An 18328-nucleotide genomic window follows, 5' to 3' on the forward strand; every position below is an offset into this window, starting at 1 on the left:
TGCTTTTATGTCAATATTTATTGCATTATGGGCTGTTATTTCACGTTATGTCACATTACTTATGGATATTCTATCTTATTTTACAAGGTTTACATGAAGAGGGAGAATGCCGGCAGCTGGAATTCTGGGCTGGAAAAGGAGCAAATATTGAAGGACTATTCTGTGCAACTCCAAAAGTCCTGAAACTCCACGGAACACCTTAAAAAAATAAAGAAAAATCGTCGCCAAAGATGAAGGCCAGGGGGCCCACACCCTGCTCATGAGGGTGGGGGCACCCCCTGGGTGTGCCCCCCTACCTCGTGGGCCCCCTGGTGGCTCTCCGACGCCCATCTTCTCCCATATGAAGTCTTTCGATGAGAAAAAATAGCAGAGGACCTTTCGGGATGAGACTCCGCCGCCACGAGGCGGAACCTTGGCGGAACCAATCTAGGGCTCCGGCAGAGCTATTCTGCCAGGGACAATTCCCTCCGGGAGGGGGAAATCATCACCATCGTCATCACCAACGCTCCTCTCATCGCGAGAGGGCAATCTCCATCAACATCTTCATCAGCACCATCTCATCTCCAAAACCTAGTTCATCTCTTGTATCCAATTCTTGTCTCCAAGTCCGGGATTAGTGCTAGTAGGTTGCTAGTAGTGTTGATTACTCCTTGTAGTTGATGCTAGTTGGTTTATTTGGTGGAAGATCATATGTTCAGATCCTTTATGCACAATATTACCCCTCTGATTATGAACATGAATATGCTTTGTGAGTAGTTACATTTGTTCCTGAGGACAAGGGAGAAGTCTTGCTATTAGTAGTCATGTGAATTTGGTATTCGTTCGATATTTTGATAAGATGTATGTTGTATAACCTCTAGTGGTGTTATGTGAACGTCGACTACATAACACTTCACCATTATTTGGGCCTAGAGGAAGGCATTGGGAAGTAATAAGTAGATGATGGGTTGCTAGAGTGAAAGAAGCTTAAACCCTAGTTTATGCGTTGCTTCGTAAGGGGCTGATTTGGATCCATATGTTTCATGCTATGGTTAGGTTTACCTTAATACTTTTGTTGTAGTTGCGGATGCTTGCAATAGAGGTTAATCATAAGTGGGATGCTTGTCCAAGTAAGGGTAGTACCCAAGCACCGGTCCACCCACATATCAAATTATCAAAGTACCGAACGCGAATCATATGAGCGTGATGAAAACTAGCTTGACGATATTCCCATGTGTCCTCGGGAGAGCTTTTCCTATTATAAGAGTTTGTCCAGGCTTGTCCTTTGCTACAAAAAGGATTGGGCCACCTTGCTGCACTTTATTTACTTTTGTTACTTGTTGCTAGTTACCATTTATCTTATCACAAAACTATCTGTTACCACTTATTTCAGTACTTGCAGAGAATACCTTGCTGAAAACCGCTTATCATTTCCTTCTGCTCCTCGTTGGGTTCGACACTCTTACTTATCGAAAGGACTACGATAGATCCCCTATACTTGTGGGTCATCAAGGGGGCACGGGACGACCGTGAAGATGGAGTATGATGAGCGGTATGCGCCATTCTATAGGAGAGCCCGACTGTTGGGTTTCGTCCTGTAGTTCAAGCACAAGCCGCCGACGCTCGTCCACTCAGCTCTCACGGCTTTGATCGATCGGTGGCAGCCAGAGACGCACAGCTTCCATCTTCCATGTGGGGAGATGACGGTTACACTCGAGGATTGGGGGATGATTACGGGCCTATCGCTGGAGGGTCTTGCTCTCACAGGACGAGTGGAGAGGAAGAACTGGCACGATAGGGTTATCGCCCTCATCGGCGACTGCCCCCCAGATAAGAAGAACCGGACTTCTGGTGTCCCGCTGCCCTGGCTCCTGAAGTACCGGAGCAAGTGCCTGGAAGGTGCCAAACCCCGGTGGTGGAGCAGTACGCCAAGGCCTACCTGTGGTATCTTCTCATGGAGGTAGTGTTTCCAGACTGCTTTGGGGACACTGACCTCTGGATGTATCTCGACTTCCTGGCGGACTGGGATGCAGGGTACAGCTGGGGGCCCGCCGGCCTTGCCTACCTATACTGTTCGGTAAGTGAATAATATCACATTGTTTCAAATATCATGGATGTGTGCTACTTTGGATTTTGTCATCTTATCATCTATACTTGTTTTGTAGCTTGGCGACGGAACCCAGAGGACGGAATCTATGTCCGATATGTGTGGATGTGTATGGGGCCTCTCCATTTGGATGTGGGAGCGAATTCTGGTGGGGCATCTGAATAAGCTTAGAGCGCGCGCATGGACTGACTATGGCGAAGATGGCGACGATGCTCGATACCCGAATGCCGCATACGCTTGGGACGTGGTGGGTACAATATCGGGTGAATCCATGGCCTTGTACAAGATCTTCAGCAACGAGCTTGATGCTCTGACGCCTTTCCAGGTATAAGAACTAGATTTCGAATGTGGTCGACAACACTTTCACTTGAGCTTACCACTTTTGGCACTAGGTTAACTGGTGGTCGTATGCTAACGACCGACAGTGGGGGTTCGAGCTAAACGTGATGTGCACGCAACACAAGCTTCTCTAGCGGTCTATCGTGCCCATAATTTTTGTATATGTCGTCGAGTACCACTTGTCATAGCGCGTTGCCGTGCAATTTGGTAAGGCGCAACGGACACCACCAGGCGACATCGTCAAAGATTCCGGTGGCTACGACCTCCACTTGTGAGTACCACCGCCCGTTCTCATCATTACCAACTTCCGTTTTGATGTTTTACCTTCTTCCTAATGGTGTTTTACATTCTTTCTTATGCTTTGCAAGATGAGTAGGAAGAAGAATCAGTCTATCACCGATTGGGGAGAGCAACACGCCAAATATGTGACTGAATGGAACCAGTGGAAAACTCGCAAAGATGTGGAGAGAAAAGTGATTGACTGGGAGTAGTACGGGGATCATCTGCTGTGGTACGACGATGGCATCAAGCATCGTCTGCGCCTAAGGCCACAGTGTGCGACAGAAGATGCTGAAAATCTGTATGAGGACGACTCCAAGAATGAAGCCTACAATGACAGCATCAGAGAGCTACAAGGCGTATTTAGGGAGTATGGACCCATCATGAACAGAGTGGTAAGTTTTTTATCAATTTTCAACCGACGGTTGGATGAAATCAACTTTAGTGCTAGTCACTCATTTTATTACATTGCAGTCTTCGGAGCTGAACAAAAGCATTTTTGATGCCTCTAATGCGCTTAGTTCTATCCCCAGGACTCGAGCTAGTGAGAACAAGTTGAGGGTAACGGTGAAGGTAACATGGAGTTCATTTTCTTAAGTTCATTTTCATTTTTAACAATAAAGTTGATCCATATTATGCTTATTGTTTCTTTCTCATTGCAGAAGTTCGTCAAAAAATGTCGCAAGATTGTGGGCCTACTTGGGTGTGCCACCTCCTCTGCTGATGTTTTTGCTCCTGCAGCACCGATGCGTAGCCTCGCTTCATCGAGCTAGGCCGCCTCGTCGTCTATGGCGGTTCAAGATGACGAGGAGGAGGGCGAGGACGATGATGATGAAGAGGAAGATGAAGAAGAGGGCGAGGAAGAGGGAGCAGAAGAAGAACATGGTGAAGAAGAGGAAGAGGACGATGAGGAGGAGGAGGAGTACAATGATGACGACGGACCTCCATCAACTCAGACAACCCAGCTTGAGAAGAGGAACGTGCCGAAGAAGGATTGGAAGAGTCCATCCCCGTTTCAGAAAGCGCGTCCTACTCACCGCAAGAAGAAGGCCGCCGAGAAGCGATCAAAGACCAACGAGGACCGGACCGCGAAGAGGGGAAGGAGGGACTGAAGTTGCTGTTGTGTCGTGCTATTCAACTAGAAACTTTCATGTTTGCTTCATGAACCATTTGCTCATGAAACTATTTCGTATTTGTTGAACTTGCTATGTAAAACTTTGTGAAACATCTATGGATGTGTGCTTGTTATGTAACCAACTTTCTTATTTGTGGATTTGTGGATGTGTGCTTGCTATGTGATACATATGATTCATTTTATAAGTATTGTTACGTGCAAAAAATTGAAGACAAGAAAAGTTAGGAGGTGCAAAAAGTGAACTAGGGGCCTTCCTACCGCCAGGACCCATGGAGGTAGGTTTGTACATCCTACCGCCACACACTCTGGCGGTAAGGGGCCTCCCCCCCCCACACGCCTGCCTCCTATAACCAAAACTGCCACCAAATCAGCGGTAGGATTGCACACCCTACCGCTAGGCCTCATGGCGGTAGGAGCCTACCGCCAAAGGATCTAGCGGTAGGGTGTGCAACCCTACCGACCTTATTGCGTGTTCCTCGTCACAGAACGGGTGTCAGATGCGCCGACCCTACCGCCGAGCCCTACGGCGGTAGGATGTCTTGCCCTACCATCGGGGTCCCTGGCGGTAGGGTTTGGGCATTTATAAATCGCGCGGCCGCCGCCCCACCCTACCCCCTCCCCCCACTCATCCGCCCCCTTTGTTCTTCCTTGCCCCCTCTCTCATCTCCTCCACTCCCCCCTTGGATCGTCTTCATTTCTTCACCCTTTTTGCGGATCGCGATGGCCCTGAATCAAGAAATGTAAACTTTTCCGATCCCCCCCTTACTTTGAGTCAAATCACTTCCCTTTTTTGTAGCCTAGGAATGATTTGTTCATGTTCATGTTAAAAATCATGATGAACCCTAGTTTAGTTGATATGATGAACCTAGGTGATTGCATCTAGATAATACAAGTTAGGTTATTAGCTCGCTCATAGGTTATGATCCTTGGTGATGAATCATGATGAACCCTAATTGATATTTTTTGACCACATGATGAACCCTAATTCATATTTCCTAGGTTTAGATTTTTTGGAAGGTGATGAACCCTAATTGATATTTCTAGATAATACAAATTAGGTTTAGAATTTTTGACCATATGATGAACCCTAGGTTTAGAATTTTTGACCATATGATGAACCCTAGGTTTAGTTTTTTTTGGAGAAGATGAAACTTAATTTGTGTGATGCATCCATATGTTTAGCTACCCGTCCTTCTCCGAGCACATCCCGTCTGCCATGCCGCTCTCGTTCCTGTACGAGTCCTTCCCCGAGCTGCTGCAGCCGGTGCGATCTGTCTCAGACGAGGTCCTAGAGGCGACGAGGGAAATGCGGTGGCAGGAGAGGGCAGAGCGGATCTTCGACGATGTCAAGTGTTGGTCGCGGAGTGTGAAGGAGTGGAAGGGAGTGATTGCAGAGATGGAGGCAGATCCAACTATTTCCCGTGTCCGCCGGCAAGAGACCATTGAAGCTGCCAAGCAGCACTCCAACTGGGAGCTGCACAATTTGGGCCAGAGAATCTACTTTGAGAGCAATGCGGAGAAGAGAGCCAGGATGCCGCCCCAAGTGCATCGGCGTTCGAGATCATCAACTGGGGAAGGGCGGAGGCGAAAACTATAGCGGGCAAGGAAAGGTGGGAGTGCTTGAACGGTCGGGTGCCGACCAGCGTTCCACCTCCGCCTGAACCGGTGGATCCGCTGCCGTTTCTGTCTCCACGGCCAGGCCTAACATACGAGGAGGTTTGAAGATGTGTGTCCGCTCTCAAGATTTTGTTGCACCGTTTGTTGGCTTTGCGAAAGCTTTTTGCGAAACTACTTGCGTTAGTTGGGTTGTCAAACTATGTTGACAAGTTTGCTATTTGCTATTTGCTATTTATGAACTTATGTGTAAACTGTTAGATATTTGCTATGTGGAACCTTTATTAATATGTGAGCTCATATTTTGCTATTTGTGAAACTATGTAAAACCTGTGATAAATTTTTACAAAAGACCTGTGATAAAACTTTACAAAAGAAACAATCAGTAAAACTTAAAAAAACAAACAAACCCGCAAGACCTACCGCCAAGCCATCTGACGGTAGGATATCATAACCTACCGTCCAGACTTGCGGCGGTAGGGTGGTGCGCTGGCCGTTAGGTAACGATAGTGGACCGTCCATGCCACCGCCAAAACCCCTGGCGATAGGTTGACTGACCCTACCGTGGAGCCCTATGGCGGTAGGAGAAGGGTTAAATTTAAAAAAAAATCAAACAGGGTCAAGATCCCGAATTTGTTTACCAAAAGGGTTAAAACATGAAATTTAGCCTGTGTCTCGGCCCCCTGCCAGCCTCTTCCCCCATCTTCTGTGGATAAAGGATAAGAAACCTGCACACGAACAGGAAGAAGCGCGCACACCGAGCGAGCGGCGGCAGCACCGAACCCGTCCATGGCGTCCCTCTCCCCCTCCCTCCACCTCCCTTGGTACCGCTTACTTCTTTCTACACCCCTCATCGATGTCTTCACAGACGAGTCTATCTGTTTCTTCGCCCCTTTCTTCGATTTGGTTCTTTCTGTTGAAATGCACGGAGCGCCGTGGTTCCACCCGCGCAGGCGGTCATGGATGGTTCACTCGCAATCGCATTCGTTGTAGGCTGCAGTTATCTTGTCGCTTCGCCGAGAATAAGTAGTTCTTGATTCCGATGCTATTGGCTTAGGGACTGTGCCAATAGGCTGTGTAAGTAGATTGGTTACCAAGTAGTCCCTCCGTCCCAAAATAAGTGTCTCAACTTTGTACTAGCTCTAGTATAAATTTATACTAATCTCAAGACACTTATTTTTGGACGGAGGGAGTAGTAAGTTCAGCGTTCTCTGACACTTTGAACTCGGGAGACACGTAATCGTATGGGGACTTTGCTCATTGTATTAGTATTAGGATTGTGGCTGTGGATGGGGCACAACTGTCCTGCTACTTAGTTCAATGTACCAATGCCTTGGGTATACTAATAGTACTCCCACATTTTGATTTACGTCCATAGGCCGGTAATATGCACAATATGCATCTATCATTTAGCATCCCAAATTTTTGTATCCACAAAATGGGGTGGATCATGAAGTTATTCATCATAGGACCGTTCTGGAACAACCTCATTACCGTGTATACAGATATTGATATCCCAGATTCGTGGGTTGCAAAGTCACCTCCAGGTTGTTTTTTTATTGAAGGTCTAGCTTTCCAAAAGCTTTAAATGAAGTATTGCCTTATCATGCTACTGATAAGCTGAGCTCCAAACAAGGAGTGGATTTTGTGCAGAACTGAAACAAGGGTCTTTAATAGTATCTTATTTTGTTACTACCGAGCAAGAAAAGAGGAGTGGTACCTGGTATGCTAGGTGAATGGTTCAGGGTCATGTTTTTAGCTACCGATTTTTAGATTTTGTAGCTTATATCATTTTGTCTTTGGGTCTCACTAAAAATAGTCCTGCTGAGCATTCATGATTTTATCTGTATTTCGCTTTACTAATGTGTCTGCAGAGAAAGTAACGTGTTCTTATTTTTGACGTAAGGGCTTGTGCTTTTCTATGCAAAATACATAATATTTTTCTGAATCTTATTTTTATGTGAAATAAAACAGCAATTCAAGAATTGGCTTCCTTGGTAAGTCACAAGGCATACTTCTTCGTGTTATCCCTGCTGGCAGAGTTGGTTTCATTAGAAAAACAGTGGAATGCAAGGAATCTAGAATCGGAAAGAAGCCGATTGAAGTTCCATCAAATGTTACTCTAACACTAGAGGAGCAGTTTGTCAAAGCTAAGGGTCCACTGGGAGAGTTGTCATTAAACTATCCCACCGAAGTAAAAGTTGTGAAAGAAGAAACTGGCAAATTGAGAGTATTCAAGACTGTGGAAACCAAAAGGGCGAATCAGATGCATGGCCTTTTCAGGTAAAACTGACAACAGAAACTGCAAAATGAGTTTGCTTATTTCACTGTCATTGCGTCACTGCTCATTATGTTTGTTCCATAACTTTTCTTGTGTACCCAAAGTGAGTACTAACTTGTGATGCCTGCTCTTGCCACAATTCACATATATGAGCCATCACTTCTTGCACTCAAGAGCGGCAGTATGAAAAAAAAACTCAATTACACTGTGATACCACCAGTGCCTGAAAATGAAGTTCTATCACATATGCTATCCGCACAACCTTTTAGTCTTACTAGGTCCTATAGAATATGTGAATTGCACGATGTATTGCTCTCGTGCATAGGCACGTATATATGATGTACAAAGGTGGGCCACGGACCTCAACTATACAAGGAACTAGGAGGCGGGCCCAATACACAATATGCACATAACACATATACTCAACAGCTCCTACAAGATTCTAGTTTCGAGAAAGCAATGCTTAAATTCTTTAGGAGACATCCTATCTTCCCAATCATAAATGTAGGTGGTCATCTTGCTTTGTTTAGCTCTAAAATTGTTCAATGTAGGTGGAGAAGAAACAGAGAGAGCTTTTGTAACATGTCTGCAAAAGATTTGGATAGAAGTATTTATTTCCTACATTTGGTACCCTGTTGTCTATTTTCATACCAAGGCAAACAAATCTAGTTTAGGCGGGGAGCTAAATAAATGGAAAAGAAAGATATAATTTTTGTCAAGTGTCAAGGGATTTGCCACTACAACTATTTTTATGCATGATGATAGATTGATATGAGACCAAATTCTGTCTCCTTAACTGTTTGTGAACATGGATCGATCCCTTAACCCTTGACTCCTTGAGTCAAGCTTTAGCCAACCCTTTCTTTCCTTTTCTTTTTTGTTACTGGTATCTAAATTTGCTGTCGTTAATCATAAGAGCATAATGTTCTTATACAGAAGCAGAATGATGTTTGCACATTCATTCGCTAACTAACTAAAAGTAACTATTGGTTGGTTGGATTAGATCAATCATCTCGAAGTTGTTCTAAAAACACGGTTGCAAATTGTTGTTAATGCAGAACCCTGACGGACAACATCATCGTGGGGGTGTCAAAAGGATTTGACAAGAGGCTTCAGTTAGTGGGGGTTGGGTACCGTGCGACGGTGGAGGGCAAAGACCTGGTGATGAACCTGGGATTCTCGCACCCAGTCCGGATGGCTGTCCCAGAAGGACTTCAAGTCAAGGTGGAGGAGAATACGAGAATCATCGTGAGTGGGTACGACAAGAGCGAAATCGGTCAGTTTGCTGCCACCATAAAGAAGTGGAGGCCTCCGGAGCCATACAAGGGGAAGGGTATCCGGTATCAGGACGAGATTGTCAGGAGGAAGGAGGGCAAAGCTGGGAAGAAGAAATAGAATGCTGTTTATTTGTTTGTTTGCATTTCATACGTACTTTTGTTCTGTTCTCCCTCGGTAATCCGCCATCTTCCGAGTACTACCATGTTCCTTAGCCCTTGCACACTTTGTAGAGAAAAATGTCACAGTTTACGTCATTGCGATAATTTCTCAGCAGGTGGCGTGGCGGAGCGCCCATTGCATCTTTGAAATTTTGCCTGGTGGCAAGGAAAGAACTCAATCAAGTCGAGTGTTTGCTCAACGGCAAACACTATGAATGGAGCAAACACTATGAATGGAAATGATTCAATTGCTCTTTTCGTGGACTTGTAGTCCTAGTGGTCAAATGGCCTAGGAGACGACTGCACGGAGAGGACCCAACCGTGGAGCATTCCAGTCATGTCATGAGATTGCTATCTTCAAATCATTAAAAAAAAAGGGTGATGAGATTGCTAGTGCCTAGTGGCGTGGACTCCTCTCTCCATGCATAACAGGCATCCAGTGCACTGCCAGCGGTGAATGATGCCAGCTGATATCTCATGCAGTTTCATGCGTAGCAACAACTTCATCCTTGTTTCCAGCAAAAAAAACAACAACTTGTCAGCGCACGTCAACAACAACAACAGTTTCATGTTTTTTTAAAGATTTAACCAAGCTTTATTCATCAAAAACCACAGTTTGTGGGATACATGTTGGGTCATGAGGGTGACCAAACCAAATGTGGCGCCCCAGCCCTAACGAAAGAGAATGCTTGGCTGACTTATGAGCTTCTACGTTCGCCTTACGACTTTCAAAAGTAAAGCTACATTTAAAAAAAGTAGAGCCTTATGACTTTCAAAAGTAAAGCTACATTTAAAAAAACTAGAGGACAAGCAAGGTCTAACCTTGGGGGAGTTGATAGGTCTGTATTTTGTTTTCATCGACACCTCTCTCTCTCTAATCATGGGGTCATGATTATCGATTTCGGCTTTCGCTTGAGGACAAGCGAGGTCTACACTTGAGGGAGGATACGTCCATCTTGTATAATGATTTTCTACTGTTATTTATTGTGTTTTGGATTGTTATTTCACTTTATGATGCAATTCTTATGTCTTTTCTCTTTTACTTTGCAAGTTTCATATGAAGAGGGAGATTGCCGGCAGCTGGAATTCTGGATCGAAAAGAGGTACATCAAAGATAGCTATTCTGCACAACTCCAAATGACCTGAAAAATTACGGAGAGTTGTTTTGGAATATATAAAAAAATGTTGGCAAAGGAAACACCAGGAGTGGACCCACCAGGAAGCGACAAGCCTAGGGGCGCGCCCCCCGAGCTTGTGGGCCCCCCGACAGGCCTCTGGTGCCCATCTTTTGCTATATAAAGCCATTTGCCCTAGAAAAATAATCAGAAGAAGACTTTCGGGTCGAAGCGCCGCCGTCTCGAGGCGGAACCTCGGCAAGAGCACTTTTGCTCTCCAGCGGAGCAATTCCGCCAGGGAAACTTCCCTTCGGGAGGGGGGAATCAAAGCCATCGACATCATCAACGATCTTCTCATCGTGGGAGGATCAATCTTCATCAACATCTTCACCAACACCATCTCCTCTCAAACCCTAGTTCATGTTTTGTATTCAATCTTTGTCCCAAAACCTCAAACTGGTACCTACGGGTTGCTAGTAGTGTTGGTTACATCTTGTTGTTGATCCTAGTTGGTTTATTTGGTGGAAGATTAAATGTTCATATTCTCAAGCATATTCAATACCCCTTTGATCTTGAACATGAATATAATTTGTAGTATTTCTTTTATTCTCGAGGACATGGGAGATATCTTGTCATAAGTAATCATATGATGTTGGTATTCGTTTGATATTTTGCTGATATGTATGGTGCTGCTTCCCTTAGTGGTGTCATGTGAACGTCGACTACATGACACTTCACCATATTCGGGCCTAAGGAAAGACATTGTGGAGTAATAAGTAGATGATGGGTTGCTAGAGTGGCAGAAACTTGAACCATAGTTTATGCATTATTTCGTAAGGGGCTGATTTGGATCCATATTTTTCTTGCTATGGTTAGATTTATCTTTATTCTTCTTTCGTAGTTGCAGATGCTTGCGAGAGGGGGTAATCATAAGTGGGTTGTTTGTTCAAGTAAGAACAACACCCAAGCACCGGTCCACCCACATATCAAATTATCAAAGTAGCGAACGCGAATCAACTAAACATGATGAACGTGACTAGACGACAATTACCATGTGTCCTCGAGAGCACTTTGCTTTATATAAGAGAACTTTCCGTCTTGTCCTTTGCTATAAAAAAGATTGGGCCACCTTGCTGCACCTTTGCTACTATTGCTACTTGTTACTTGTTACCAATTACCTTGCTACAAAACTATTTATCACCGTTATGTACAACACTTGCAGAGAATACCTTGCCACAAATCGCTTATCATTTCTTTATGCTCCTAGTTTGGTTAAACACTCTTACTATCAAAAGGACTACGATTGATCCGCTATACTTGTGGGTCATCAAGACTCTTTTCTGGTGCGGTTGCCGGGGAGTGAAGCGCCTTTGGTAAGTGGAAATTGATAAGAAAACATTTATATTACATGTTGAAATTTGCTGTCACTTGTCACAATGGAAAATAATCCTTTGAGGGATTTGTTCGGGGTATCTTCACCTCGATCGGAAGCAATAAATGTTTCCCCTCAACCTGCTGAACCTACTAAAAATATTTATTGTGAGATTCCTTCCGGTATGTTAGAGAAAATGCTAGCTAATCCTTATGTAGGAGATGGAACAATACATCCTGATATGCACTTAATCTGCGTGGAAGAAATTTATGGATTGTTTAAGCTTGAAGGTTTATCTGAGGATGGAGTCAAGAAGAAGGTATTCCCTTTATCTTTGGAGGGAAAGGCATTGATATGCTATAGGCTATTGGATGATATTGGAATATGGGATTTGAACCGATTGGAATTGGAATTTCACCGGAAGTTCTATGCTATGAATTTGGTTCATCGTGATCGGAATTATATATATAATTTTTGGCCTCGTGAAGGAGAAAGTATTGCTCAAGCTTGGGGGAGGCTTAAGTCTATGATGCATACATGCCCCAATCATGAGCTCTCAAGAGAAATTATTATTCAAAATCATGCTCGGCTATCTCCTAATGATCGATCCATGCTCGATACTTCTTTTGCTGGTTCCTTTTGTGAATAATTAAACTATTGAATTCAAATGGGGTCTTCTAGAAAGAATTAAACACAACTCTGAAGATTGGGAATTCGACAAAGGTAAAGAGTCAGATATAAAAGCTTGAGTTTGATTGTGTTAAATCTTTTATTGAAACAAATGTTTTTCATAAGTTTAGTACTAAATATGGACTTGACTCTGAGATAGTAGCTTCCTGTTGTGAATCATTCGCTACTCATGTTGATCTCCCTAAGGAGAAGTGCTTTAAATTTCATCCACCTATTGACGATATGTTAGAGGAACCTGTTATAGCTAAAGATGAAAGTATTATTATAGTGTTGATCAAGTTCTGCCTACTGCTTATATTGAGAAACTTCCTTTCCCTGCTAGGATTAAGGAACATGCTAAAGGTACAACCGTGGTTAAGAAGAGTAATATTAGCACACCTAAATCCTCTGAACAAATTAGAGTGAAACCTAATATTGCTATGGTTAAAGATCTCTTGCTTGATAATATTGATGGTCATGTTATTTACTTTTGTGTGGAAGCTACTAGAATTGCTAAACCTGCTAGAAATGAACAAGATATGTTAGATAAGACTAAGCTAGTAGTTGGCATGCCTGTTATTTCTATTAAAATTGGAGATCATTGCTATCATGGTTTATGTGACATTGGTGCTAGTGTGAGTGCTATTCCATTTACTTTATATAAAGAAATCATGAATGATATTGCAATTGATAACAACCTATGGTTCATCATTAAGAATGGCGTCCCCACTTTTTCCCCAAGCATCAATGCTGCTAATGTGAAGAGATTCAAGTAACTCGACTCTCAGGCGAAGAAAATCATATGTGGACATCTTAACAAAGGGCAGTATGGCCGAGTGAGTGCACTGGAAACATCAAAGCTGATCTAGGATAGGCTCTCCAAGGTCAACGAGGGAGTTTCCACTCAACGTGACTCTTGAGTTGACATGCTTCACAATCTCCTCAATCCCTTCAAGAGGCCTTGAAAATGAAAATGTTCAGCAAACTTTGGACCGCCTCAAAAATATCTTCAATGAGCTACAAGCACTGGGTGCTGCTGATATCACTGACCACGAGGTGGTGAAGAAATTGCTGAGGTCTCTTGACAGATCCTTTGATACCTTGGCCCTGATGATACAAGAACCAAGGTATCAATCTAGTAGGAGGAATATACAAGTCTCCAATAATTGCACCTGCACAAACAAACAAATACTTGCACCCAACGCGATAAAGGGGTTGTCAATCCCTTCAATGTTATTTGCAAGGATGAGATCTGATAGTGATGGATATAAAAGATAAGTAAAAGTGCAAAATAAAATAAAAGTAAATAAATTGTAGCAAGGTATTTTTGTGTTTCTGATTTTGTAGAACTGAAGATAATATGATAAAAGATAGAACGAGGGGCCATAGTTTTCACCAGAGGCTTCTCTCTTGAAAGAAAGCATACGGTGGGTAATTTTTTTTACTGTTGAGCAATTGATAGAAAAGCACATAGTTATGAAGATACCCAAGGCAATGATCATGTATATAGGGATCACATCCGAGAAAAGTAGACCGACTCCTGCCTGCATCTACTACTATTACTCCACACACCGACCGCTATCCAGCATGCACCTAGTGTATTAAGTTAACCAGAACGGAGTAACGCCTTAAGCAAGATGACATGATGTAGAGGGATAGATCCAATCAATATGAACAAACCACATCTTTTTATCCTTAATGGCAACAATACAAATATGTGTCATGTCCCTTTCTATCACTGGGATTGAGCACAACAAGATTGAATCCATTACAAAGCACCTCTCCCGTTGCAAGAAAAATAAATCTAGTTGGCCAAACCAAATCAATAGATTGGAGAGATATACTAAGGTATATAAATCATGCATAAAAGAGTTCATAGAAGACTCAAAAAATGTTCATAGATAATCTGATCATAAACCCAAAATTCATTGGATCTCAACAAACACACGACAAAAGAAGATTACATGAAATAGATCTACAAGAACATCGAGGAGAACATTGTATTGAAGATCAAAGAGAGATAATAAGCCGTCTAGCTACTAGCTATGGACCCGTAGGTCTGTGGTATACTACTCACACATCATTGGTAGGGAAGCAAGGTTGGTGTAGAATCCCTCCGTGATCAAATCCCCCTCTGGTAGAGTACCGAAAAAGGTCCCCAAATGGGATCTCACGATGACAGAAACTTGCAGCGGCGGTAAAGTATTTTTGGTGTGCCATCTGGATTCGGGGAATATTTGGGTATTTATAGAAGAAGAATTAGGGTTAGAGGAGCCATGGGGTGCCCACAAGCTTGTCGCCACATTGTGGCATCCTCCCGAAGCTTCCAGGGTGTCTTGTGGTCCAGGAAAAATCATCAAAAAGTTTTGTTCCATTTGGAGTCTGTTTGGTATTGATCTTCTGTAAAGACAAAAACAAGGAAAAACAACAAGTGACACTAGGCACTAGGTTAATAAGTTAGTCCCCAAAATGATATAAAATAGCATAATAATGCATATAAAACATCCAAGATTCATAATATAATGGCATGAAACAATCAAAAATTATAGATACGTTGGAGACGTATCAGGGGCGCACGCGTCAGGCAGCAGTAGGATAAAAGCAGCAGAGGCGAGGTGCGGCTAGCGTGTGGCATGTGATGTCTACTACACAACTTGTCCTTGTAGACTCATGTTGGGCCTCCAAGCGCAGAGTTTTGTAGGACAGGAGCAAATTTCCCTCAAGTGGATGACCTAAGGTTTATCAATCTGCGGGAGGCATAGGATGAAGAAGGTCTCTCTCAAACAACCTTGCAACCAAATAATAAAAAGTCTCTTGTGCCCCCAACACACTAAATACAATGGTAAATTATATAGGTGCACTAGTTCGGCGAAGAGATGGTGATACAAGTGTAATATGGATAGTAGATATCAATTTTTTGTAATAGGAACAATAAAATACAACAAGGTAGCAAGTAACAAAAGTGAGCACAAACGGTATTGCAATGCTTGAAAATGAGGCCTAGGGTCCATACTTTCGCTAGTGCAATCTCTCAACAATGCTAATATAATTAGATCATATAACAATCCCTCAACGTGCAATGAAGAATCTCTCCAAAGTTCCTATCTAGCGGAGAACATAAGAATAATTTTTTTTGTAGGGTACGAAACCACCTTAAAGCTATTCTTTCTGATCAATCAATCCTAGAGTTCGTACTAAAATTACACCAAGATATTCTTTTTGATCGATCTAACCAAGAGTTCGTACTAAAATAACACCATATGATACACATCAACCAACTATAATGTCAACTAGATACTCCAATGTCACCGCAAGTATCCGTAAGTTGATTATATGATATGCATCAAATAATTTTAGATTCATAATACTCAATCCAACACAAAGAACCTCAAAGAGTGCCCCAAGATTTCTACCGGAGAAACAAAGATGAGAACGTGCATAAACCGCTATGCATAGATTACAACAATGTCACCGCGAGAATCCGCGAGTTGAGTGCCAGAACACACATCATCTGAATCAATATGACACCCCCATTGTCACCACAGGTATTCATAGCAAGACATACATCAAGTGTTCTCAAATCTATAAAAGTATTCAATCTGATAAAAATGAAATCTCAAAGGGAAAACTCAATTCATCACAACAAGATAGAGAAGGGAAATGTCACATCCTGATTTTCATGCCAAAACACTTAAGCTAATAATCATGATAAAATGTGGTTTGACAAAAACTTTTGAGTGTTTTGGACGTTGCTTTGATTGGATTTTGTCTGCTGTTTGCAAGTGATCTAAAAATCAAATAAATCCTCCAACTCTTATACTCCTCCTTGATCCAAAACTTTGCCCAATGGTCATGCCTTGTGTATAGGACATAATAGTATTTTCTTAAAAAAATAATCTGGCCAAGAAGTATTTTCTAAATTAGTTTTTCCAAAATCCCCTGAATTGAGACTTGAACTACAAGTACTTAATTAAGGGTGTGAAAAATCTTTCAAAAAGCATATTTGACTCGTATTAGATATAGGACTCCCGAAAACCACAAAAATATTATTTTAAAAGTTATTTTTCTATTTTATTTAAAGGGTTTTTCTTTAGGCCAGAAGTGGCCTTTAATGTGTTAAAATTACTTTAAAGCTTCACAAATATTTGAGAAAATTTAGGGGAACTCACTGGAGATATATTTTCCATATATATGAGTTCCAATACATGGTCATGTTCAAAATGTTGGACAAAACCCTCCAAAACCATTTCTGTTCATTTCAAGTATTTGAAATATTTCTATAAGAAATATTTTCAAATAAATCCAGGAAAATTTTAGCAAGTCACATATGCATAATGTGATGATCTTGAAAAGTTTCGTCTCAATCAAAATCATTTATGTCCACAAAAGTGCCCCAAAACCCTCTCTCTCCAGAACCAAACTTGAACAACTTTATATTGCCAACTTTCTCCGTTTGATCCCAGACTTTGTGGACATGCTCAAGTACTCAAATGATGAGACTACACAAAGTGGTGCAAGAAGGAGAATAGATTTGCATGACTAAATCTTGGGAAATCTTTTTCTGTTGATTTCTAGGGTTTGCCAAAGTTACATTGGAAACTTTCTTCAAATGGACTCAAACTTGGTGAACAACCTCAATTATATATCCCATTTGATCCTGTTAATTCTCATGAAAATTGGAACCAATGTGCTTGTCCAAAACATCATCAAACACCTTCTGCCACAATCTTGTGATCAATAATTGGGGCACCAAATGGGTTCTCCCCGGGGTACAATTTTTTACCAGATCTCACCCTAGTTACCCTCTACCTCTAGTAAAAATTTCAAGGAAATGCCTCGATTATTGATGGGTGAAACCCACACCATTTCTCTCTCTGGACAACATTCCCCCCTCTCAAACCCACCTTGCTTCTGGTGGATCATCAGAGCATCCAATGCCCTTTTCCCATTATTTACCCAACCCCAAAGCCCGCAGACACTAGAGGACATGCCCATGGCACTTTTCAAATGCCATGGCATTCCATGGGCGCACTCTGGAGCACGCTACAGTGCACTCAGGCACTGTAGCTTGACCACCCCAAGGCCCCCGACAGCGTTGGGCATCGAGATCATGTCCCCCGAGTCCGCCTCGTCGTGCGTGACACGCCATTGTGTCGGGCCCCTCCTCCCCTGCCGTCCTTCTCCCTTTGCACAACTCACCGAGCATGTCCATGGACGCTGGCCATGGTGCATCATCGCCTTTCTGCAAATACCCCTCCCCAGGCCTCCCTCTCAGTTCGTATCTCTCTCCCACTCTCCCACCAACACCCCAGACAATCGTGCTCTCTCTCCCGTGCCCTCCAGCACCTTCCTTGGCCGGAGTGCCACCGTCGGCCTCCACTCCGATTCAGGAAAGGGCGGGCTTCTCCTCTCCTCCTCTCCCCACCAGAAGAACTGCCATGGTCCGGTGACCCTTTCCCCCCATCGCCCTGTCCACCGGGGCCCTGAGCACCCCTGCCCATCATCGCCCGGGCGTCCGCCCACCTCGGCTAGTGCCGGGCACGCCTTGGCGTCCCCCTACTGTCCCCGCGGGCACCCCTGATGCGCCGCTCCCCGGCGATCCCTCCGATGGCCGGAGCTTGTTCGGAGGTGGCCTATGTCACCGGGGGAAAGCACCGGCTGGTGCACAGCCGGGGTTCAATCCCCTTTCCCGTGAGCGTGGGAGGAGGGAGACGACCCTGAGGGTGGGCCCCGTAGGTCAGCGACCCCGTCGGCCTGCCACACCATTTAAGTGGACATGGCTTCAGCCGGAACCGCCTCCCCCACGCGAAGGCGTATTTACGCCAAGCCGCTTCCGAGGTGGCCCCCTGCGCGTGTGCGGCTGAGCCGCTGGGCCAGCCCAGTGGCGCCCTGCTACTAAACCTCGCTGATACGTCTCCATCGTATATATAATGTTTGATTGTTCCATGCCAAAATTATTCAACTTTTATATACTTTTGGCAACTTTTTATACTATTTTTCGG

At 43.6% G+C, this 18328-nt stretch overlaps 1 protein-coding gene across 1 annotated transcript; it reads left to right on the forward strand.

Annotated features, from left to right (window-relative positions):
- The first annotated feature begins 6088 nt into the window (after positions 1-6088).
- Positions 6089-9320, forward strand: LOC123092021 (50S ribosomal protein L6, chloroplastic). The gene is made up of 3 exons (XM_044513673.1): positions 6089-6277; positions 7428-7736; positions 8793-9320. The coding sequence occupies exons 1-3, from the start codon at positions 6243-6245 to the stop codon at positions 9127-9129; spliced, it is 681 nt and encodes a 226-aa protein (XP_044369608.1). The 5' UTR covers positions 6089-6242; the 3' UTR covers positions 9130-9320.
- The last annotated feature ends 9008 nt before the right edge of the window (positions 9321-18328 follow it).

The sequence above is a fragment of the Triticum aestivum genome, chromosome 4B (genome assembly GCF_018294505.1).
Source record: "Triticum aestivum cultivar Chinese Spring chromosome 4B, IWGSC CS RefSeq v2.1, whole genome shotgun sequence".
Classification (NCBI taxonomy): domain Eukaryota; kingdom Viridiplantae; phylum Streptophyta; class Magnoliopsida; order Poales; family Poaceae; genus Triticum; species Triticum aestivum.

Bases quoted from the DNA above. Each gene is read 5' to 3' on its own strand.
- LOC123092021 (XM_044513673.1), top strand. From the start codon at position 6,243: ATGGCGTCCCTCTCCCCCTCCCTCCACCTCCCTTG. The intron at 6,278-7,427 runs GTACCGCTTACT...GAAATAAAACAG, and splicing joins CCCTCCCTCCACCTCCCTTG to CAATTCAAGAATTGGCTTCC. The intron at 7,737-8,792 runs GTAAAACTGACA...TTGTTAATGCAG, and splicing joins CAGATGCATGGCCTTTTCAG to AACCCTGACGGACAACATCA.